This window comes from Marmota marmota, unplaced genomic scaffold (assembly GCF_001458135.2).
Source record: "Marmota marmota marmota unplaced genomic scaffold, marMar, whole genome shotgun sequence".
In the NCBI taxonomy this organism is placed as follows: Eukaryota; Metazoa; Chordata; class Mammalia; order Rodentia; family Sciuridae; genus Marmota; species Marmota marmota.
The window spans coordinates 1,252,828-1,277,282 of NW_026000136.1; the positions used below are offsets into that span (position 1 = coordinate 1,252,828).

Here is a 24,455-nt window from a genome sequence, read left to right on the forward strand (position 1 = left end):
TTGCACTTTGAAGATCACTATTTTATATGTACCTGTGTTTGCGTTTTCGTTAAAGTGGCTGAACACCGTGGTACACACCTATAATCTTAGAGGCTTGGGAGGATGAGGCAGGAGGATCATGAGTTCAAAGGCAGCCTCAGCAATTATTGAAGCCCTAAGCAACTCAGTGAAAATGTGTCTCTAAATAAAATATAAAAAAGGGCTGGGGGTATGGCTCAGTGGTTAAGCACCCCTGGGTTCAATCCCTAGTACCCAAAAGAAACTTTCATCAAAGTAATACTGATTAATTAGCAAACTGTTATTGTGTATATTTGGGTCAGATTTTTAGTAGTAGTTATATCCTAAAGTTTAGTTTCAGCTACTTGACGGGTCCAGAAATGACTTGGAAAGTGATTGTAACCTCTTGTCCTGAAAGTTGGTCTCTATAGTTGACTCACACTGAGAATGAGGGGGACTTTCATGTCTTAGTGTGCTTTTTGTATACTTTTGGTAGTTTATAAGGAGTGCCTTGTTATGAACTAGTTTTACTTGTTATGTCCAATTGGTGAGTACTTATGAACATGTCACTGTCCTATGGAAGTATTAGAATACAGTGAACCTCTTTATAGCATTATAGGAACATAGGGTGATCTACACCTGCTTCTCGCATAACTGGGCATGATCTTTCCCCCCAGCTTCTTATAGTTAGTAGTGGGTATATTTATCGAATATCTGTCACATGCAGGCTATAGAGTCAGCTTTACTTTATAAGAATCCTTAAATCAATCACATAAAATTTCAATGATATTATCATAATTCAGAAATACAATTAAAACGAGTTTGCATTTTCTTTTCAGATACGTTGGGAAAACAGATTCTATAACCATCAGCGTATGGAACCACAAGAAAATTCACAAGAAACAGGGAGCTGGCTTCCTGGGTTGCGTGCGGCTGCTCTCCAATGCCATCAGCAGATTAAAAGATACTGGCTGTAAGAACCAAATGCTCTTCTGCCTCTTATTGCAACTGAAGAAACCTTAGGAGGCATCTTTTTTTTTTTTGAATGCTGAATACAGAATTCCTGCCTCCCCCTAGTTAACGTTCCTTGGGTTAAGTTTTGAATTGTTTGTTTGCAGACCAGCGTTTGGATCTATGCAAACTAAATCCCTCAGATACTGATGCAGTTCGTGGCCAAATAGTGGGTAAGAACTTTCTCATCTGTATAAAGGGATGCTCTTACAGAACATAACACTCAGCTTGTCCTCAGAGGAGCACACGTAGGCATTGACGTACTTCTAAGGACAGACCATATATGGGCCATCTCTGAAAGGTTGTATCGTGTGTGGTGTTGTTTATTTATCAAACTGCCTTCATCCTGTTGTTTACACATGTACAGAAAGATTTGAGATTATAATTTTAAATGTCATTCTGATCATCACATTAGTGGACAATTAATATGTCATTGTATTATTCAAGGATTGAGAATGGTGGCCACATATGCAAGAACTGGGGCCATAGTTTCTTTGAGAAGCCCCCCCTCCCTTATATGTAAAAAGCAAAGAGGATTTGTGATGAATTTCGTATATAATGTAAATTATAAAGTCAAGAATCGGATTATGTAGAGAGAAAGATTTAAATGTGCTAATGCTACAGTGTTGACTCTTGGCATTCTGTAGGAAGTGATTTATCTCTTTAGAAGCTCATTCTATTACATACCTATTTTTATCAGTATTTTAGGTAAGGCTGGTGATGACTGTTTGCATCGAAAGGAATCAAAGAAAATGGTCTCACAGCAGCAGAGTGACTTTATGACTCCTGTCTTTTGGGTTTTGTCTTAGGTAGACCTGAGCCAAGTCTAATGAACAGCGCGTACATGTTCCGAACATGATCATAATGAAAAAGTTCTCACTTAACTGCTTTTCCATTTGCGATTTCTTCCTTTATTTGGGGGAGGGATGTGCCAGTGGGAAACAACTGAAACGACTTCATAAATGTTGTGTTGTTCATAGTAAAGTAAGAGTGTAAATACTGAGGTCTAAATTTTGCAGATAATGAAAGCGTGTTGTCCTTATTAAACATGAGTCATAATTCCCTTAATAGATAAAGTAAGTTAAAGGAACTGAATTTTGCGTTGTTACTTTATGGAGAACTTAAGAACCCCATCACCTTTTCTGCTGTACATTTTCAGGGACTGTCCAGGTGGCTGTGGTGTATGCAGCTACTGGAGTAAAATCCAGCATATTGAAATCACAAGGCTGTGTGTGTGTGTGTGTGTGTGTGTACACATGCCTTGGTTTTTTTTTTTTTTTTTTTTTTTTTNCACCCAAAATATTTAAAAACTCATTGGTCACTGTCACAATTTTGCTATCCCCTGTCAGTTAACAGAATAGGCAACAATCATTAGTAGTTTCTGACAGTATCACAAAGGAGAGATGATCTCACGTTAACATACCTCTTGGAAACACAGGGGACAGGGAATATGCCCAAGGTCTTCAGATATCCTGCAAGAAAAGTTAAAAAATAAAAAGGAGGGAAGGAGAACCTATAAATTAATGATAAAAAAGAGACATAGAGACATCGGTACTAAATGTAGCGTGAGGACTTTGGATCCTGATTTATGAGATAATTGAAGAAATTTGAATGCGGGTGTTTGATTTTTTTTCAAAATTAACGTGTAGTCATGATAATGGAAAAAGTCCTTACCTTTGAGAGGTGTATGCCGAAATATTTAAGGATGAAATGATAAAACATTAGACATTAGAGGGGAGGAATCAGAGAGCATCCCAGAGATAGCTGTTGTCATTAGTTGATGGACATAGAGTTGGGGGGCAGGGAGAGAGAGGGGACTCATAGTTCTAGTCTCTCAATTTGTGTATATATTTGAAATTTTTCAATATAAGAGTTTTTTTTTTTTTCTCTCAAGTACTTATAAGGGAAAATAGCTTCTTAAGGTAAATTGTCTTCAAAATTGCCCAGGGGGTAAAAACTTATATTTAAAAAGCACTTAGAATCATTGCAGTATTTTATGTAACCAGGAATTCCATTAGAGAATAAAATAACAAGCAAAATGAAGAATTTAGATTTGATTTTAAACCCAGAAAAATGAAATCTCATTCCACAGGCTCCTTATAGTGCAAAATAGTTTTTTTCCCCCCATCATTCAGCTCTACCGTAAGCTGCACTTTATGGGTGGCCCTGGTGGCACTTTCAATTTGGCTCCTTTTGGCCGCCTGTTCCTTAGAAAGAGTCCGCCCTGTTTAATTAGGACATGATGGAGTGTGTAAAACTCAACACTTGGGGTGCTCTCTCTCAATTGTTAAAAGAAAGGAGAACCCACATGTGTGACAGTATTGGGTGGAATTTGAAGGCCCAAGTCTCGTGACACTGCCACAGAGTTCCCACACCTGTTATGCCTTTCTTCCTTCCAGAACCGTGTATGAAGACTCGGGACCCGGGAGGCCGCTCAGCTGCTTCATGGAGGAACCGGCCCCTTACTCGGATGGTACTGGTGCTGCCGCAGGTGGAGGGAACTGCAGGTTTGCAGAGTCCCCAAGTCAAGATCAAAGGCTTCAGGCACAACGACTTAGAAATCCAGAAGTCCGAGGTTCACTACAGACGCCCCAGAACCGTCCACATGGCCACCAGTCACCAGAACTGCCTGAAGGCTATGGTGAGAGGACACTGCCACATCCCTCGTATCGAGTTCCTGCGGGAGCTCTGCTTTTGCAAATGTTAATGTGGCTATGCCACTCGGTGGCTGTGGCCATGTAAAGACCCTTGGGAAAGAGGTATGAGTATGGCTGACAGGGATTTCTCAGCAGTCGCTCTGGTCTCTCAGTTTAGAAATTTTAGGCACATTAATGCCAAAGAGAACCCAGGTATTGTGTAAATAGATGAGGGAATCAGCCATGATCTGTGACTGGAGCATGGGAAGGACAGCAGGGGGTCAAGGGCAAGAAGAAGGGATCCCTTGGCCACCCCCTAAAGAGGACAGACGTGAAGGGGGATGTAGTTTAGGCTTGGCAGATTATCCAGAAGCGAGATTATCCAGAACCTAAACCACTTGCTTAACAAAAACCAGCTTGAAAGCAAGAATGCCTGGTTCCGTGCAGCACACAGAGAAAAATGAATGTGAAAGGTCATTCTTAAGGTGGCAGAGAAGTGACAGATGTGCATAAAGGCGGGTCCTCCAGATGTTGAGACAGGGCTGTGTCCTTTCAGGTCCTTTCCCAGTAAAGTTAAAGAATGGTGAAAGGAAGTGTAGAATTGCTGTGAACACACTAGAGGACAGAGTGACCACTCCGTGGAATTGGACTTCTCTAATTCTATCCTCTAATTTCTTATGCAGAACAGAGAACGACAGTACAAGGACAAGTTTACTTTTTGCACACACAGACTGGAGTTAGCACATGGCATGACCCTCGGATACCCAGGTAGGTTTGCTAAAATGCCCACCATCCAAGCTGGTCTTCCAGCAGTTGCCATGCATAGCCAGTCCCCTTCCAGATATATTGCTCTCAGTTTAAACTAAAATTAGGGATGAGTGAAATGAGATTTTCTTCAATAAGTTGAGTGTTTAGTGAACAGGATGTATTTGAAACGAGGTTGACTAGAGTTGGTGATTGTCGAAGTGGGCTCATTGGTGATTTCATTATGGCCCCTCTCAACTTTCTTATATGCTTAAAATGTTCTACAATAAGTTGAAGAGGAAATATAAAGACTCTCTTACCCCTTTTCTCTGCTGCTTTATTATTCCTCTTGCTCATTCCCTGTGGGCCCATTCTGGGGGAGATGAAGCTTTTCTGAACGAATCACTTCTACCAGGCCATACAGCTGAGCCTAGATCCGAGCTCCTTCCCCAACATGCTCCACAACAGAGTTGAGTTTCTTTTTTAAAATAGCATTACTACCTAATAAGATTTTTTGGTAATGTTTACTTCCTTTTTATGCATAATTTGTTTCACCTGAGAATAAGCTTCCTGTCTTTGATTTTCCAAGTCTATGTTGATTTTACGATTCAGTATCTATAATTACAGTGGAAATATTACCTGCAAATGAATGAGGTATCTCTCCAGTACTCACTGTAGGAAATGATAGGCTTTTGTGTTAATTACAAAAGAACCTCCGTCAGAAATGCTGTGCCCCCCGCCCCCCATCTTCTGTGGCTTGTATTGAGGAGATTCATCAGGAGCCTAGAAGGGAGACCACTTGCTTAACAAAAACGGCTTGAAAGCAAAACTCCTGGTCCCATGCAGCTGCTCAGAATTGCGAGTTTTCCAGTGCACATTGTACTTGACCTTGAAACCCCTAGGAGCCCTCTGGGAGCCTTTCAGTGAAGAAACCTTTCTGACTGGGAGCATTTGATTCAGCTTGTGAATGCGGTAGCTTTGTGACAGCTCTCAGATCCCCCTGACTGTGCTGGTCTCTCTAAGAAGTGGTGTTCCTGGGGTAGACCTGGTCTTCCTTCTCTGAACTCAGTTGGATAAACCTCCCTGTTTCTTCCATTTTGGTAGAGACCTTAACAGTGTGAATTGTGATGAACTCGGACCACTGCCACCAGGTTGGGAAGTCAGAAGTACAGTTTCTGGGAGGATATATTTTGTAGATCATAATAACCGAACAACCCAGTTTACAGATCCAAGGTTACACCACATCATGAAGTAAGACTTTCTAAAAAATCTTTGTTGACCTCTTCATTTACAACTGAATGTTTTCTTCCATTCACACTTTTCTTGATTTATCTACTGCATTGTTTGTTGGACAATAACCATGAGCAAAATAGGGTAAAATATTTGATGAACAACTGCATAATTTTAAATTCTTAAATTAGCGTGGACATTACTGAGGCCATATTTTGTTGCTGCTCTTTTTCTATATGCAATCTGAATAAAAGTCACCAGGATGACAATACTCAGCAGCTTCGTTAACAAAGCTTCAGCACGAGGTGCTCTAATGGCAGGCCTGGCCCAGAGAATGAGGAGTAGAGAAATGAGTTTGGGGTTGACCTTGTGTTGCACATTCAGTGTTACAGATTTGTGATGTCCTCAGGACAAAAAATCACACTTAGCTCTCCTAAGTGGCAGCTGACACTAGTGGCAGAACTTGAACAAGGCAGATGCCACTTTGTCACTCCATGGGTCCTACTGCTTTGATTTTACTGATACTTTGCCCTTAACGAGCAGGTTTCAGAATCCCTAGGCAGTTGAAAGAAGGGATGCTTAGCATTGGATTTCACTGAGTTGTTTGCTCTTGTATGTATGTGTGGCCGCCCTCCGGGATTATCTCCTTTAAATAAAAATTCCCATCAACTCGGTTTCATTCTGACTACTGAGGTGCCGCTAGCTGTGTGCTGTCTTATCGTTGTGTAGTAGATGCAAGATAAACGAGAGCAATTTCTATTTCTATTTGTAGCAACAATGTGCAAGATAAACAGTTGCTTGGAATTGGGGAATCTCCTTTATTGTGCCCTAGACCTATATTGAAGTGGATGGTGGCCACCAGCAGTTGTTGCACATCTTAGTACCTTGTTATGTCACCAGAGAAAAGAACTCTACCTGAAGTTGCGTAACAAGTTCTTCTTGGTCCCTGCCACATTCGGGGCCTTGCTTGCAGCTCCTGGCCTTTGCTTGTGGTGTGACTCGGCTCATTTTCTTCTCCTCCAGTCACCAGTGCCAACTAAAGGAGCCCAGCCAGCCACCGCCGCTGCCCAGTGAAGGCTCTGTGGAGGATGAGGAGCTTCCTGCCCAGAGATACGAAAGAGACCTAGTCCAGAAACTCAAAGTCCTCAGACACGAGCTGTCACTGCAGCAACCCCAGGCTGGCCATTGTCGCATTGAAGTTTCTAGAGAAGAAATATTTGAGGTACAGAATTCATTAGGTGTAGATGGTCAGCCCTGGGGATAAGCAGGGTGATGTGGGCTCCTTGGTTTTAAGTGAACTGACCTGTGGGCGGTTTTCCCTCTTGAGTGAGCTCTGCTTTCTGGTTAATATTTCAGGTATCGATTCTGTTGCTCGGTGAAATTCAGGGCTTCTCAGGACCAAGGCCTACGTGGAGAGAGGGACTATATTTCCTCAGATGCTAACAGTTTAAAAGCTCGATAGCTGGCTTCTGGGGTGAAAGCCTAGAAATAGGTGCAGAAGCTAGCCCTCCGCTGCCTCGGGGCGCCTCTCTGTATTGTGCAGATCACATGCTCTCAGTCTGTTTTCCTCATACCCAGCTGCTCTGACCCCTGCTGCTTTGTATGGGGCTCCATCTAAGAGCATTTCCTTCTCAGAGAAGCTTGGTGGCCGGGGGGTCTCCCTGTCATTTCCTCTGGTCACAGGAAGATTAGACAGTTCCTGGGAAGGGCATCATCAGAGTCCCTAAAGAGACAGGACCCTTTTCTCAGGAAAGAGGATCATGAGGCCAAAGCTCACCTGGCTTTGGGTCATCTCTCAAAACAGTAGGGACAGTGGCCCCAAATGACCAAATGAGACCATTCAAGAAGTGCACATAGTTCCTCTCTGGGCTCTGGCAGCTGAGGGAAGTCCTGGAGTGCGAGACCCACCACTGTGGGGGGCGTGCACCTTGCCCTGGGGGAGAGCACAGCAGGAGAAGGCCAAGTGTGGGCAGGACACTGGTGCAGCGGTGCTGGAAGAGTTGGGGGATTGCAGCGACCTCCTGCCCACCGAGCCACCGGCAGTGATTGCCTGGAGTGGGAAAGACCTAAATCACTGCTTCCAGCTGCTGCTCACTGGCACCCCTGTGCCTCCTGGGATGGGAAGAGTTTGAACAGCGCTGCACTCAAGGCATGAAGAGATTCTAAGTGCCCCTTCACCGAGAGTCGGTGCCAATAGCTAGCCACTTGCAGTCTGCGAGCCGAGTGTGAGGGACCACGACGCTGTGACCTCACAGGGTCTGTGCTGGGGGCAAGCTGCTTTTTGTCTTACTTAAACCCGTTCTACCTTTTTCACTCTGGGAAATCACGTGTGATTTTTCACTTAAAACAGGCCCAGAATTCTTGGAACATCCAGACTCAGTGACATCTTCATTTGGGTTAAAGTACATTAATTTTTTATAGGGCACATTAAAACTAATTTATGTAGAGACAAATCAGCCCTAATGAGGACATTTGTCCTTAAATTCTTAGTGATTATGCTGACCACACATTTAGGTGTTCCCTGGACTGTGTGTGTTTGCTGTTTCTGGAGGGAGAAGCTGTGGAAGAGGAGATGGAATGTGCTAGACACAGTGGTGGGGCCCTGCCGTAGCAACCAGAGGAGACTTGGGGGTCAATGGCTGCTCCGTTACCCATGACCTCTGGTCTTTTAGTACCTTTAAGAATCAAGAAAGAAAAAAATAGTAAACCAAAAATAAAAATTAAAAAAAAAAAGCAGAGGCTTTCTTTCTCAACCTGCCATATTGGTGATATCTAGGAGTCCTATCGTCAAATCATGAAGATGCGCCCCAAGGACCTGAAGAAGCGACTCATGGTGAAGTTCCGTGGGGAGGAGGGCTTGGACTACGGTGGAGTGGCGCGGTGAGTGGCTGTCGGTGTGACTGCAGCCCTAGCTACAGAGAGGGTGGCATGCCGCTACCCAGTGCCTGAGCAGGTCCCTGGGGCTTCCCCTGCTGGCCACAGCTGACTGTCTGTGAAAGGCATCAGATCGCGCAGGTCACTTCAGTAGAGCTAGAATTAAACTCGCCCTCTTCAGCTCAGGTGTCTGAATCTGAGCAGGGGGGCGTGTCCGTTGCATTTGTATCATAGGACTTTTGTAAAATACAATTTGGGTGAAAATAATTCAAGCAAATCATTAAAAAAAACACACACAGAACAGGATAAAAGAACAAAAATCCACTTCCTGTCCAACCTCTTGTCTCACCTTGGAGACACCTGCTTCACTCTTGGCTTTTTTAACTGATTCTTCTAACAGGCATCTTCGTATCACTTGGTGGACCAAGTTCAGACTGTTATGCCCTGTGTCCAGAGGCACAGGCCCTTGGTGGCAAGGGCTTCATTGCGTGCTCTCACCTCCCAGTTTAGTAACATCGATCTTTTTAGTCCGCCATGGTCTGTCCTGGGCACTGTATGTAATGGGCTCACACCTTTGTTTTTTGGATCATCACTTAGAAACACTCTCTTTTGGCCTCTCATTTTCACTTCCCTCAGCCTTTCCTCTCCCTTAAATTCCGTCATCTGTGTGTTATATTTCTATCGTCCATGTTCAAATTTACATTCTTTCTTTAACCAAAAATTTAGTTTCTTGTTCTTATCTGCATAGTAACTATAAGGGTTAAAATCAATTCTGTTAATATTATGATAATGTAACTATTGTTCACCAAGGGGTTAAACAGTCTTCTATAATTCATCTTCTTAAACAGATTTTAATTTTTCAAAGAATTTCTTCTTTTTAAGGCTTTATTTGTCTTTATTACCCCCTTTAAATTTGAAAATCCTTCAGGGGATGGGCACAATGGCACATGCCTGTAATCCCAGTAGGAGGCTGAGACGGGAGGATCACATGTTTGAGGCCAGACTAGACATATAGTAAGACCTTGTCTCAAAATCAAAAAATAAGGATTGGGGGTGTGGCTCAGTGATGGAGCACCACTGTGTTCAATGTCCAGTCCCCTGCCCTGCCTGAAAAAAATCCCAGGACAGTGTCACATATTGTGTCCTTTGACATCTTCCTTTCCTTCTCTTCCCTGTCCTTGTCTGTCTCAGAGGTCTCTGTGCGGTCTGTCAGTGATGCACCAGGCCTCCTTCTGCCCAGCCATTGGCATGACCACCACTCTTCTGCCATGGTTTGAGGTCTCCTCCCTCAGCTCAATCCCTGTGTCACTGCTACCACCTGAGGTCACATTGTGTGATGTCTCTTGCCTGCAGCTCCCAGCAGACATGACCTGCACTCAGCAAGGGGTGTCAGCCTGCATCCCCCATTCCTAGAGCAGCTGCTGATGCTAGCACGCTCTCCTCTCCATCAGTGCCTGCTGCAGGAATGGCTGCACCTCTCCTTAGGTTTCTCTTCTCCAGTTTCTTGCTTCAGTCTTTCGGAATTGCCCGTTACCTGGATATTGGCTCCTGGCCTGATCCTCTGTGTGTCTCATCTTTTTTCTTTCCCGTGTCTTTCTCCCACCCACCCCCTTTTCTGGGAGATTTCTTTAACTTGTCTTCCAGTGCTTCAAAAAATTTTGTCTTGATTTTAAAATCACCACAGCATAATCATCTATTGAACTCCATGGTGATCAAATAGAAAACAAAAGAATGAAGCTAGTATCCGTCACATGATTGCATCTTCTCCTGGGAGCTCCCCATGATTTGTATGCCGCTGTAGGAACTGTATCTGCTTGCCAGCCAGCAGAGACTGGCCTCCTCCCGCGTGCTGGGTACTAGAGATGCAGCAGAGCAAACCAGGCACTGAACTTGCACACTCCTCCCTCACGCACTAGTCAAAGAATTATGCACATGAATATAAACCCACAAATCGGCCAGGCTCGGGGGAAGTTGGGTGGGAGAGCTTCGTGCCTCTGCCATGTTTTGGTCTGACCATTTTTTAATCTTTTCCCAATTTTCTTGCACAGATGATTTTTATTTGTGCTTATTCCTTCCTATTCTGTCTCATTTCTGTCTTTTCTGTTTGGAAGAGTAAGAAATGCCAGAATAAAATTGGGGGCTGGTGTCTTAATGAGGCTTATCTGAGAGTTTTGAAAAGGATAAGCGGCTGGGACCGGTTGCAGACCTGCACAGGTGTCTGTGCCCCCCAGCCCCCATTCCCGGGTGCAGAGTGACCCAACCACAGCGATCGGATCACACAGCTTCTATCTAAAGTGCTTTGTTTGTTTGTCTGGTTTTGATTTTGGAGTTTTTAAACAATAAAATAATTCCAACTTAAAGGAATTCAGCCAAGAATCTAACTCATATATCCCATCCAGACTTAAAACTCTTAAAATTTTAAAGATTTTAAAATATATAACCAGTTTTATAAGGTACCAAAGTGATAGATGTTTGTCGTTTAAAAAATAAATAAATAAAAAGAAGAAAGAAAAGAAAAAGAATTGAACAGAAAATTGCAAAGGGAAAACATCATTCTTTTTTTTTTTTTTTTGTACTGGGGATTGAACTCAGGTGGGCTTAACCACTGAGCCACATTCCCAGCCCCCTTTTTTAATATTTTATTTGGAGACAGAGTCTTGCTTAGTTGCTTAGAGCCTCACTAAGTTGCTGAGGCTGGCTTTGAACTCTTGACTCAGCCTCTGGAGCTGCTGGGATTACAGGTGCACACCACTGTGCCCCGCAAAAGTCATTCTTGAACAACTCTTCTCCTGTTTCCCTAGACTTTGAAATGTTTTCCCCTTCTATGAAACATTTTACCGTGGAACATTTAAAAACTAGAAATAAGTAAAAGAAAATGACCCTGACTCTTAATACTGGAGTGAACTATTGATAAATTAGAGTCATGCTACTTTTATGGCATTTTTATCAGCTAACATCACATCATGAATGTCATCACCTGAGAGTTGGGTCTTTGCAGAGTTTTAGAGAGAACTTTAGCTTAGAGGCAGAAAAGATGACAAGTGCACTGCCAAGAATGCCATCCTCTTACGGGGACTCTTAATTCTAACCTAATCAGATGCAGCTGTGTCAGAGTCTTGATCACTTGGTGATGATGGGTTGCCTTGGGGCGCTCTCCTGGGTGCTCTTCTGGGTACTGTGAACTTTACTAGGCTCCTGGCCTCGTCCTCAGAGCAAGTGTCCTTTCCCACTTCATGTTACCCTCTCAGCTTCCTGGGGCACAGTGAATGAATCCTTAGGATAAGATCTGAAACCAGAAATGGTAGCACCTTTGAGATGTGTTATTGTCATTCCTAGGGAGTGGCTTTATTTGTTGTGCCATGAAATGTTGAATCCATATTATGGACTCTTCCAGTATTCCACGGACAATATTTACATGTTGCAAATCAACCCAGATTCTTCAATCAACCCTGTAAGTATCTGTGAATAGAGGTCGGGCGTGTCGCTGGAGGATTTTTAAGATGTATTTTCAGTTTCAATCTCTGTCCATGGTTTACTCATGATATAGGCTTAAAGACTAAGGTAAATAAAACACGGAAAAATAGAGTGAGGACTGAGTTGCAAAGGGTGATTCCCATCCTAGGTTTTTAGCCTGGGGTCACCAGCGTGTTGTTTTTGAGGAGAATACAGTGAAATCCAGCTGTTCCCACAGAACATTTTATTGTCATTTGAGGGAACTCTGATTTGATGACCATGTTGGTTGAAGGTGACATTCTGAGAAGTGGTTTAGGACACTCTTAGAGTTGGAGAGACCCAAGCTTAGACTGTGGGCCATATTTGCCACATGGGCACTGTCACAAGGCCCCTGAGGGGAAGCCAGGGACCAGTTCTACTTGAGCATTCAGATGTGAAAGAACCTTTAACCAGCGTGGAAGTGTCGACTAATTTTCTGAGATAATTTTAATTCAAGCCTGAAAGTAGAATTGTGAGGTTGCCTAGTTAAAAACCAGCACAGCTCTGGTTTTGGAAAGATTCCTTTTTCTCTTGGCCATTTGTACTTATTTTCCTCCATGTCCACATCCCCCGCCACCCTCTGAGGATTCTTTTCTTTGCTTTTTGTGTGGGGAGGGGTGGCGGGGAAGGGAGGAAAGTCACTCTTGGCTCTTCCTTTCTTTTGAGCAGATACAAGGGAAGGGGGGGCAGGGTGGCTTCCTGGGCCAGTAGGTGCACAAGACCACTGTACTTGGCTTGCTTCTCTGCTGTCACCAAGGTGACATTCTCAATTTCGGAAGAAGGGTCTTGCCTGTTCCTCTTGCACCAGCCCCACAATTAGGCAGCAGCTCTGAGGACTGGTGCTAGACTTGAACATATAAATGTCCTGCTCATGTGTATGAAAGACATGCTCTGAATTTCAGCGACAAGCAGCCTTTATTCTATTTGGCCACGAGTATAAGCTGGGGGCAGTGGAGTCAGTGCTCAGGGCCTATGGGACAGTCTCCCAAGAGGTTTGGAGAAAGCAGGAGGTGCCCATGTTGGTGGATCATCTTCCTAATGAACTCGTGTTCTCTGCTGCCCCCTGCAGGACCATCTGTCTTATTTCCACTTTGTGGGTCGGATCATGGGTCTGGCTGTGTTCCATGGACACTACATAAATGGGGGTTTCACAGTTCCCTTCTACAAGCAGCTTCTGGGGAAACCCATCCAACTCTCTGACCTGGAGTCGGTGGACCCAGAACTGCACAAGAGCTTGGTGTGGATTCTGTAAGTATCCGCTCACTGCTGAGCTAACTGGAAGTTCATACCTAGTCCCTGTGAGGGTGTGCTGCTGTGTCTAGGTGTGGGCATGCGCACGTGTGTTTCAGGGATGGGGATGGGACTGAGGAAGAGAAGGAGAGAAGTCTCTGTACACAGCCAGAAATAACAGCAGATTAACAAGATCACTGACTGACTTTCCTTATGAGGCTTGATCAGTTTCTTTTCATGTGCTAGTTTCTCATTGTTCCCTTGAATTACTAAGTCTAATTAAAATGTCAATAGCCATTCTTTGCCGTGTGTGTGTGTGTGTGTGTGTGTGTGTGTGTAAAAGAGAGAGACTGAGACCCCACAGTGTCTCCAGTTAATATGCAGAGGTCCTGAGAAAGTATCAAAACAAAATGAACACTTAGTCCCCTCTGCTTTAGAATTATCCTAAACACTCTTTAGAGTGGCGGACACAGGAACAAAGTGACCAGTAGGCGTGGCAGGTCCCTGTGAAAGACCCAAGCCCTGGCATGGCAGGAGAGCTGCTGTGTGGAGTGGCGTTGAGTCTTGGCCACCTTCTGTCTTCATAGGCTGCACCTCACAAGGGGCGTGGGGGAGTCGAGAGCATCCTGTGGGGACCCCTGACTCTACCTGTGTGTCAAGCATTCGGGTGGATTAAAGAGCCAGTTTGCATTTTCAAGTGCTTTTTTTGCTAGAATAGATGCCTGTGTGGCTTCCTGGGTGACCTCCCTTTGACTGGGCCACCTCTTGACAATCTCTCCCTTGTCCTCCCAGACTCATTACAAAGCAGTTGGGACACAGGTCTCAAAAGATCATAAAGCAAGCCATTACCCTCCTTCCAGTCAGAAAGATGGGGACCCTGGCACTGGAGCTGTGGCTTCCAGCTCTTTCCAATGCTAGTGTTCCACACGACTCCACAGGGCCGCGTGTCCACCAGCTGTCCCTCTGCCACCTCTGTCTTCGGTGCTCCCCTTTTTGCCGCAGGGTGGCAAAGATCTCGCTGACACTGGCCTCGTATCCCCTTTTGACAGAGAGAACGACATCACCCCCGTGCTGGACCACACCTTCTGCGTGGAGCATAACGCTTTCGGGCGGATTCTTCAGCACGAATTGAAACCCAACGGCAGAAACGTGCCGGTCACGGAGGAGAACAAGAAGGAATATGTCCGGTAATGCCCAGGGCAAGCCTTGGTGGTGGCCTGATGGGGGGGGGCGGGCGGGAGGCAGGTGCCTGGAGCCGTCCTGGGCACAGCTGGGTTCATGTCAGGGGTGACATAGCTTCTTGATGCTTGAGGCTCACCTGTGTTTGACTGCACTCGTGACCAGTGTCATGTGAAAGAGGCGACTTCCAGGAGCTCTCAGCTGGGGATTCTGCTAGGAGGGACCCTGATATGGTTGGAGCTGGACTGTCAAAGGGACAGAGCCCAAACCCGGGAGGATTTCCATGTGACTGTCCAACTCTGGGTACAAAGGTGGTGAGCCCAGGGGAAAAGCAGCGGGCTGGAGGCTCCGCGTGGGGAGCCTCGAGGGAGGCCACTCCAGCCCGGCTCCCGCCTCTTCCTCAAGGCAGATCCACACAGGAACCAGTCACTTGCCTTGGAAGTTCCGAAACATGGGGCTCGTGTGGTCACACTGCTGCCGGTTTCTCACGCTGACCCTGATTTTACTGCCAAATGCACTTTTCAATGATGGCAGTTACAAATGTCTTTGACGGTGAGCAAGGCACCGTGGGGAACCAGGCTGCCTGCACAGTCCCAGCTCGCCACACTGTCCCCTGAGCCTGTCGCTGACCTCCATGGGCCTTCTCCTGGCCCGTCTGCAGCTGCTCCTGACACGTGGGCTCCTCTTCCAGGTTGTACGTGAACTGGAGGTTCATGAGAGGGATCGAGGCCCAGTTCTTGGCGCTCCAGAAGGGCTTTAATGAACTCATCCCTCAGCACTTACTCAAGCCCTTTGACCAGAAGGAACTAGAGGTATGTGCGCGCCATGCTGCCGCCCAGCCCACAGGCACCAGGTAGTCATCTGTTGGAGAGCCCAGCTGTGAATGAGGCCTCTGTGATGGTGACAGCGAGGTGTCCCCTTGGCAGCAGTGAGCCTGAATGGTTCTGGGGGAGTCGTTCAAGGTGCTTGTGATTTCTGAATCTCTGGCATGGAGACTCCACAGCCCCTCTGGTGTGGCCCCTATTTTGTGCCAATCCTCCTACAGGAGTAGCGTCTCATTTTTTATTCTGGCTGATCACAGACTAAGCACAGTGTTACCATCTTCTCTGCTCACACTTTGTGGACTTGACAGAGATTCATTCATCCCTTATCCATCTCTGCCTGGTGCCAAGGGACCCAAGCCTTCCAGATTGTCCTTTGTCTTTCTGCCACCCGTGAGAAGCTGAGAGCTTGTGAGGCAAGAGCGCCTTTGGGTGGCACAGGAGTGCTGCGGTGGGCTTGGTCAGCAAGTGAGGAGACAGCCCTTCCCTTTACCTGTGCCACGTGCCAAGTTCCCATCCCTTCAGACCGCACCCTGGCGTCTCCACACACGTTCTTGAGAGACACCACAGTGGGGCCTTGTTTTACAGTTAGCTCCGTGGCGTGTTTCCAGAATGTTCTAGCTGCTCACTCCTCCCCACCCCAGAGCAACACCACCAGCCGGGCTGTAATCAGGTCACACTGGTAGCTGTGTGCCTTTGTCCTCAGGCTGGAAGCCAGCAGGAGGTGGCTCCACGTATCAGGCCTGTCAGTGCAGCTTTCTTCTGTCCAGACATCTGTCTGGTGCATTTGGTCAGAGCTGCTTGGTGGCTTTGGAGATCAAGTTTTTAACTCCTTTCTTGTATTGAGAGCCGAGGAGGCATGTCATGGTTGGGGCTTATATGTTTTGGAAGTGACACCTCAAAATGCTTTCCCAGTTGATAATAGGAGGCCTGGATAAGATCGACCTGAATGACTGGAAGTCCAACACGCGGCTGAAGCACTGTGTGGCCGACAGCAACATCGTCCGCTGGTTCTGGCAGGCAGTGGAGACCTTCGATGAGGAGAGGAGGGCCAGGCTGCTGCAGTTCGTGACTGGCTCCACGCGAGTCCCTCTCCAGGGCTTCAAGGCTCTGCAAGGTGACTGACGGGGAGGCAGGGCCATTGCCATGAGGTGTCTTTTGAAATGTCACCTGCTAGAGAACCCCGTGGCCAACATTCAGAGCCATGGAGGTGCATAGTTGGCACATGTAGGTCCCCATGGAGCCTTGGCAAGGCCCAGTTCCCACAGCCTCACTGTGGTCAAAAGCCAAGAGGGCCCCAGGTGGGCACCTATGAAGAGCATTGCTGGGAGCCACCCATAGCCTCTGGCCCCACACTTGAGACTGCAAGTGACCCTTGTTTAGCCACAAGGCACATTGAGGGAAGATGGTGTCATGCTCACTCTAAGCCACTGAGGTGGCCCTTCCTATGGAACTCCTGCAGGGAGTTCCATAGGAAGGGTCCCTGGCTATTGGCCTTGGGCATGTGGCCCAGTGTGTCATCTCACACCCAGGGTTTGGAGGGTATGTGGCAGATCTGGAAAGAGCAGGTGGAGGATGTGAACATACCGAGCTTAGTAGTTGAACTTCAGTGTGGATAGGCATTTGGATTTGTTGCAAGTACAGAATCTTCACTCTGACTTTTAAGAACCTTTGAGTGAAAGGAGGGTCGTCCAGGGTCCCTCAACTCAGGGCATAAGGCACTTGTCTTCTCCACAGTGTTGTCTTCATGTAGGATGGTTGCAGGGGGCCCTGCAGGAGTGAAGGGGGCTCAAGACTATCCAAGCACCTGGGGCTCTCAGCTTCTGCAGGTTGGGATCCCTGAGTTGGCCTGAATTTATAGCAGCAGCTGTGAACAATGCTGGCCAGCTTGATGTCACAGGGAGCTGAGTCTGAAAAGATTCGAGCATGGATGAGCCCAGTGGTTGGCAGCTCTGCTACTAGCAAAGGGTGGGTGCAGACAGATCCCAGCCCAGACACCCTTGGAGCTGCTCATGACCAGGGGATTCTGAGCCTCTGGGTCCTATCCCTGGGTTGTTCTGAAATGTCTTCTTTCTGTCATTCAATGGCCACTGCAGGCATCTCCTAAAACTGGCCAGGGGCTTACGTTGCTAGGTGACCATCACAACCCTCCGGCAGGACAGCCTGCCTGGGTACTGGGGCTGATGTGTGTGGGAGCCGCCACCGGGCAGCTCCAGGGCTTTGCCTGCGAAGTGCATTAACTAGAGTGTCGTTCTGTAAGGTTCTACAGGCGCGGCAGGGCCCCGGCTGTTCACCATCCACCTGATCGATGCAAACACGGACAACTTGCCCAAGGCCCACACTTGGTAAGAACCCACCATGGAGCTGGGTGTCCCAGCAGCTGGCTCCAGAGGCTGTGCCCTTCACCCTGTGCTCAGCCATCTGTCACTCACAGGATTCTGTGACTCTTTTCTGCAGAGCTCAGGTGGGGCTGGCAGCAGCACTTGTGTCCAGTGGGACAGCACTTTGGAGGGGGCCTTGTGCAAGGCTATCAGAAGGCTATTCTGACATGTAACTAGTGGACACTGGTATTTTGCCATGTAGGTGGCTCCTGCTTCTCAGGCTCGAGTGGCCTTCTTTGCTGGGTCTTTTTTTTTTTTTTCTTCTCTGTGGATTGAACCCAGGGATGCTTAACCACTGAGCCACACCCCCAGCCTTTTTAATACTTCATTTAGAGACAGGGTCTCACTGAGTTGCTTAGGGCCTCACTAAGTTGCTGAGGCTGGCTTTGAACTCACAATCCTCCTGCCTCAGCCTCCCAAGCTGCTGGCATTACAGGCGAAACAGTTTTTACTTTGGATTTATTGCTCTTCACTTCGCCTGACATTTCTGGGTCTCTACTGTCCTTCTTGTAACTTTGCCTGTGACCAGTATCTCTTGTCTATTGAAAAATGTTTTCTCCCTACATTTTAAGCTTAAAAATTAATATTCATGGTAGATCGTTCCATTGTGTTTTATAAGTCCATTTCATGCATACACTTTGTCTCAGAACCACTTACCTCTCCTTCAAGTTCCAAACGGTCCAAGAGTGTTACGTGATGTGCTAGAATGTTCCTGATTTGGAACCCAGTAGTGTGGGTTCAAATGCTGACCATGATACCTTTTAAAGATGGGCTATGAGGCAAACTGCTTGATATCTTTACCTGGTTTTCCACCCCTGTAGATGGGCTAATGCAGCTCTCCTGAGACTGTTGTGGGACAGGAAGGCCCTGCTTGACCGTGGCTGCAGCATCTATCTGGGCAGGAATGCGCCATGTTGGCACATGGTGCTGCTCTCCGGCTCACAGCGCTCCTGGCCTCGAACATTTTAGCACTGGTATAAAACAGACATAAAAAATGTCTTCTGATATTAATACTTTAGAACAAAGGAGGCCATACCACTCAACCCAACTCCTTGACAAAACTGCTTCAGCTGCTCGGTCCCAGTGACTCACAGCCACTGTGTTCCCCGGGGGGGACGGTTCTGTTTCTGTTTTGCGTCAATAGCTTCCTAAAGGATGTCTTCTTCTTTGCATAAATACTGGAAATTAATTTCCCATGGAAATATTGAGTCAGAAGTTTAATATTCACCTCATCTTTCAGGGATTTCACATTTTACTAGCTTTAAAATATAGTTTGTTTTACAGGGAAATTTCCAGACTGCTTTGTTTTGGTCTCAGAGCAAATCCCAGAGGAACAGATAGACATGCGATAAATTGTTAGGGATGACATGACTAATGACCAGTCTAGGTTATGGGAGTCGGCAAAAGGGTAATTCATGGTGTGGAGAAATAATATCTTCCCAAAGACAAAAAACAAGTTATGAGCTTTGTCGTAATATAAGCAATAAGGTAATAATTTGGTTATGTTTTGGTTTTAAAGGTCTTGAGATTTATTTTGCTGTGAGTTCATTGGAAAATATTTGTGTTGGAGCAGAAAAGCACCAGGGGGAGGTGGAGACCTTGCTAGTGCCCCCCACGCCCCGCCACCTCCCACATACCTAGCCTTGTCTCCTGCCTATCCTTGACCTTGAAGGTGGTCCCAGGGCTGTGCTGTCCCAGCAGTGACTCTGCCTCCTTTGTCCTTTTCCAGCTTTAACCGAATCGATATCCCACCGTATGAGTCTTATGAAAAACTCTACGAGAAACTGCTGACCGCGGTGGAGGAGACCTGTGGGTTTGCTGTGGAGTGAAGAGCATCCCGAGGCAGCAGAGTCTCGCTCATGACCACCAGACCAAAAGCATATGGCTTCCGTGTGCCTCCTGCAAGGCTGGCTGAGGCCTGGAGTCCTGGACAACCTGAGGGAAAAGGCTTGTCCCCCTCCTTCTTGTTGGCAGAGGGAGGGGGCAGGAGACTTTCGTAGGTGGCTCTCACCATATATCCCTCCTTTATTATCGTCCTCCCCCCCCATCACCCATCCAATAAAACAGCCAGGTTTTGCCCGTGCCTCGGTGACACATGGCGAAAAGGCTCATGGCCCTGTGCTCTTTACAAGAGCACGGACCCCAGCCAGGGGCTGGGCTGGGTCCATGGAGGGTCTGCCTGGTAGTGCTACCAGCTTGTCCCTCTCATGCAGCCTCCAGGCCCCTTTCAAGTTCAGCAGTTGCCGGATACCCAACCAGAGCTCAGATCCCAAATTTCACATCCCAGCGGCCTGTTCTGCGTAGCAGATGATTTCCTACCTGAAAAATAACTGTACAGTGTATGCTTCTAGGGAGTCTGTCATGGCAGGAAACTTGAATCGTTATGTGTTTTCCTTTTGAAAGTAAAGGAATCCGAGCAGTTTTCACTGAGGCCCAGGGTTTTATTCAGGGTATCCTGGCTGAAAAGTCTGTTTTGCACAGAGAAAAAAACTGTTTTTCTTTTCAAGAGTCCCTTTTGCTGCATCCTCTATCCTGTCTGAAATTCTTTCTGGTGAAAACCCCTCATAACAGAGCTTAGTAAAGAACAGACCAAAATCAGCCTCAGATCCAGCCGCTGGGTCCAGAGCTGACTCCGTCCTGTGCCTGGTTGTGCGTGGAGAGGCGTCACTGTGTCTCCTGAAATGTTAACAGACTTTCATGTGGTAATTGCTAAGAGCTAAACTAACAAAAGAATCCTGTTACCAGAGCTGCTGGCCCGGTGCAGACTAGCTGAAAATGGAGAGGGAACGGTGGCCTTGCTGGACCAGGGCCTCAGAGTTAGTGCTGTGCTGGGAGGAGGGCGTGGGTGTGCGCCTGTTCCGGCAGGTGGGTGCAACTCCACGCAAACTGGTTGGCCTTTTCCTCCGTGGCCGTGGTGACACTAGCAATTGCACTTGATTCTCCTGCCCACGTGTCTCGACGTGATGACAAGGCCCAAGCCAGCCCAGACTCGAGGCTTCCAACACCATTTCCTATTTGCACAAAAGTTCTAGCAGAGTTTGATTTCAGCACAGTGGCCTCATTTCAGATGGCTCGGCTTCTGTGGAAGACCGCAGCAGCAGCCCATTTTCCTGTGTGGCTCTGTGGCTATTGTTCTGGTTTGGGGTGGGGGGCGGGGGCAAGTACAGGGTAATTCATTAGCAAGACATTTCACTGCTGTTGAAGTGGGAGTTCAGCGCTGGGCTCCAGCTGTGGTCTGCGGTGGAGCAGGTTGGAGCTCGTGGGCACTCACTGTTCTGTTTCTGTTCCCCTTGGACTGGTGGGTGTGGAGGAAGGTGTAGCCCCCCATAGCCCGCCCTGATTCCTTTGCTCATCCTGGAAGCAGCCTGGTTCCATGTGGGGAACATGTGGACTTCTTAGGTCACAGACCCGTCCATCCCAAGAGGTTTTCCCAGTTCCGCAGCCGCACTTTGGCCTCCTGAGGTTCTGGGACAGAAAGGACACCGGGTGGGATTCTCTGCAGAAGGGAAGTTGAATCCGTGCAAACGTCCAGGCCAACTTGTGGCCTTAGTCTCTTTCAATTTTCTGCCTTGCCCCAGTAGGGCTCACCCTGTGTCTCATTCACCCCAATGCTTTTGAGGGCATTTTAGAAACTGGTTCCAAGATGACGCCACCCCATCTTCCCTTTCAGTATTCCTCTGAACAGGGAAATGAAACAACAGGCCCCCCCAGAAAGACCTGATCTGTGACCTGAGCCCAGATTCTGGGAGGTGGACAGATGTGCAGAGTTCAAGGGACACTCCAGAGGGAAGCAGGGTCTGTGGTGTGAGTACATGCAGCAGGAACTTGGCCTTCGAACTACCTTCTTGCTGTTAGGAAGAGCAGGGGTGATCCGTAGATACTGCAGCCCTGTGCCATTCAAGTTGGTGTCCCTGTGGCCACCATCCAGAGCTGCCCGAGTTCCTGTCCCCTGGGGCTTCTGTTTGGCTTTGCCACTTGCACGTGTGTGGGGGTTTGTCTCAGCCCTTGGCGCTATCATCAGCCGCGTCAGACCTCCCAGAGCTCTGCTCTGTCCAAGCCTGTTGGTGGCATTTGCCCTTCTAGAATCGGAACTGTCTACCATGGCCTGGTCCTCTGAACCACCCCAAAGGACAGTGTGACAAGCTCCTGGTTGCCCCACTTAGGGTCTGTGTGAAGCCCTTGTATGTGTGACTCGTCTGTCATCCCTCCCGGTAGTCCCAGGCGACCCACCTGTCCCCCCTTGCCTCTCGCCTCCTTGCCCAGACGCTTCAGGGCCCCAACTTTCCAGGCTCGCCCTCACCAGCGGCCGTCAGCCGACACTCAGGGATGTAGCGAACCACCACTCTGCAGCGCTGTGGGCAGGGGAGCGGGCAGCCGTGCGCAGCCTGAGGCGACAGCAGGGCGCCCTCTTGATTTCTGAAAGGAAAATCTGCCACTAGATCGATTTTGACCCCTAAGCTGGCTCAGCTGCATGGGCCAAATTCAGGTGAGGTGGCCTCAACTCTGAGACGTCAGGAATGGCCTTCTGCAGAGAACACGCCCCGGCCCAGCCACCTGCAGCAGGTGTGTGCCACATGGCAGCCTTCCCGAACATAGTATGGATTTTTAAAATTTGTTTATTTTTGTTTCTCAACCACTTTATAATGTATTTTTAATTTATTTTGTAATGTCTTGTTTTTAAGTATTGCTGCTATCCTTGTTACTCTTCCCACTGTTTTTATTGCTGATTTATTTTGTGAAAGTTGTACACTAATGTTCTGTTTTATGTCAAAATCAAAAGTATTTAAAAGAAATACTAGTTCTATTTAATGTGGGTATGGAACCAGCTGGAAGCAAACAGCGATCACACAGCAGGCTGGCCCCGGGAGGTTCATTTTGTTACATATGCAATAAACTCACGACTTTACAGTTCTGGTGTCTGCTATTTTGATGTGGAAATGAGATTCCAGTTTCCTTACAGCCTCACGAGGAAGGAGGTCAATGGCTGGAAACAGCGGTAAGGACACAACTTAGGACAAGCTAATGAAATGGGCCAGGGGGTTCTGCGAGCTCCTCCTGGGCTCGAGGGCAGTTGGCAGCTGCTGACCGCCCACACTGGTCGTATTTGTTTTTTCTTTCTCACATTTCTTTATTGTGTTAAAATAGATATGAGACTGTGTCACTATGTCACTTCAACACTGGTTAGAATCCTCCTGTTTCCCTGGAGGGTGCTGGTGTATACTCTGGTCCTGCCTTTTGGCCATTTCGAATAGTCTTTTGTGAACACATACTTGTTGGGAGTCTGCTGCAAGCACCCCCTGCAGTGGCCCTGCATTCCACAGCAGCTGCAACCTTGCCAGTACTTACCTTCTTTTAGCCTTTCTTTTGCCAACGGCTATCCTGGCAAGTGTGAAGTACTAGCTTGCTGTGGTTGATTGGCATTTCCCCAGTGATGTGGAACATGTTGTCATTGCTTATTGACAATTTGTATATTTTCTTTGGAGAAATATCTTCTCAAGCTTTTGCCCCTTGTTTATCCTTTGCCCACTGTTGGATCAGGTCATTTTGGTTGTTGCGTTGTCAGAACTCTTTACATATTCTGGATATTAACTGCTGATTATGATTTGCAAATATTTTCTCTCATTCCAGAGGTGGCCTTTTCACTCTTTCCATATTGTCCTTTGATGCACGAAAGTTCTTAATTTCGGTTAACCCATTTAATTTGTTTGCATGTGATTCTGGTTTCAGACCTAAGAAATTATTGCCAAATCCAGTTTGGCATCATCATGTGACACAGCAGTTCCACTCCCAGGTATGCCTGCGAAAGAACTGACAGCAAGGATTCCAATAGAGATGTGTTCATGAAAAGCTTTATTCAAAACAGCCAAAAGGCAGGACCAACCAATGTATTTATTAGTCGGCCTCCCCCAGGAAAACTGGAGGAGTTTTAACCAGTGGTTGAAGATTTTTCTCAGAGTTTTCTTCTAAGTTTTATAGTTTGTGCTTAAGCTTAGGTCTTTAATCCATTTAAATTTTTGTATGTGGGGCCAGGTAAGGATTCAACTTCATGGTTTTGCATGTGGATGTCTAGTTTTCCTTGTACCATACACTGAAAGTTTCAGACTCCCCAGCTAGTGATCAGGGTAGCACATTGAAAACTAATAGACCAGAAATGGATCCTGGTGTCCACGGTCAATTTTGTGGCATTGGTCTGTTATGTCTTTCTCTATGCCACTACTATATACTGTTTTAATTACTATAGCTCTGCAGTACTTCTCAGAGTCAAAAAGTGTGAGTCCTCCAAGTTAGTAATTTTCAAGATCCTTTTGGCTATTTGAGGCCCCTTGAATTTCTATATGAATTCAAGAATGGATTTTCTGTGAAAAAGGCTGTTGGAATTGTAATGGGATGGCATTGACACTGTGGATCATCTTCATCATGTTAAGTCCTTGAACCCATGAACATGAGGGGTTTTTCCATTTGCTTAGGGTTTATTTTCTTTCCATGATGTTCTGCTGTTTTCAGCACAAGTGGCAAGGTTCTCACCTCCTTGGTTACCTGGACTCCTAGGAATTCTTCTAGATGCGATTATAATCCTGTTTGGAGCATTCATTGCTGATGTATGGAAACACTGGTGTGTTCTGTGCTGGCCAATCCTGTAACTTGCTGAATCTATTAGTTCTACTGGCTTCTTATGGATTCCTTGGGGTTTTCTTTGTAAAGGATCTTGTCACTCATAAACTGGTCCTTCTGACTTGGATGCCTTGACTTCTTTCTCTTACTTGACAGACCTGCTCACACTTTCCAGGGCAACATAGAGGAGTGGTGGGGGAGGGGGCGCCTTCATCTTGCTCACTGTTGAATGTCTGCATCGATTAAGG

At 46.9% G+C, this 24,455-nt stretch overlaps 2 protein-coding genes across 8 annotated transcripts in view; both read left to right on the forward strand.

Annotated features, from left to right (window-relative positions):
- LOC125611173 (E3 ubiquitin-protein ligase SMURF1-like) overlaps positions 1-2,296 on the forward strand; it is a 75,186-nt gene extending 72,890 nt beyond the window's left edge. For 3 of the 5 annotated variants that reach the window (XR_007341303.1, XR_007341304.1, XR_007341302.1), the window contains exons 4-5: positions 837-970; positions 1,116-2,295. Coding sequence is in view for 2 of the 5 variants with exons in the window: in XM_048785219.1 (XP_048641176.1) it covers positions 837-970; positions 1,116-1,228 (247 nt within the window). In the remaining 3 variants the exon portion in view is untranslated. Of the gene's footprint in view, positions 1-836; positions 971-1,115 lie in introns of all 5 variants that reach the window. The other 2 variants (XM_048785219.1, XM_048785220.1) reach the window with 1 other exon arrangement.
- Positions 2,297-2,305: 9 nt separating this feature from the next.
- LOC107155878 (E3 ubiquitin-protein ligase SMURF1) lies at positions 2,306-22,506 on the forward strand. 3 transcript variants are annotated; one of them, XM_048785217.1, is made up of 12 exons: positions 2,307-3,649; positions 4,328-4,412; positions 5,493-5,639; positions 6,642-6,840; positions 8,395-8,498; positions 11,829-11,943; positions 13,054-13,232; positions 14,264-14,401; positions 15,085-15,205; positions 16,130-16,331; positions 17,475-17,559; positions 19,325-22,506. In XM_048785217.1, exons 1-12 carry the CDS (start codon positions 3,454-3,456, stop codon positions 19,422-19,424), a joined length of 1,671 nt encoding a protein of 556 aa, XP_048641174.1. In that variant the 5' UTR covers positions 2,307-3,453; the 3' UTR covers positions 19,425-22,506. The 3 variants fall into 3 exon arrangements, with proteins under 3 accessions (XP_048641175.1, XP_048641174.1, XP_015357391.2); XM_015501905.2 differs by having other exon boundaries at positions 17,484-17,559; XM_048785218.1 differs by lacking the exon at positions 5,493-5,639 and having other exon boundaries at positions 2,306-3,649.
- The last annotated feature ends 1,949 nt before the right edge of the window (positions 22,507-24,455 follow it).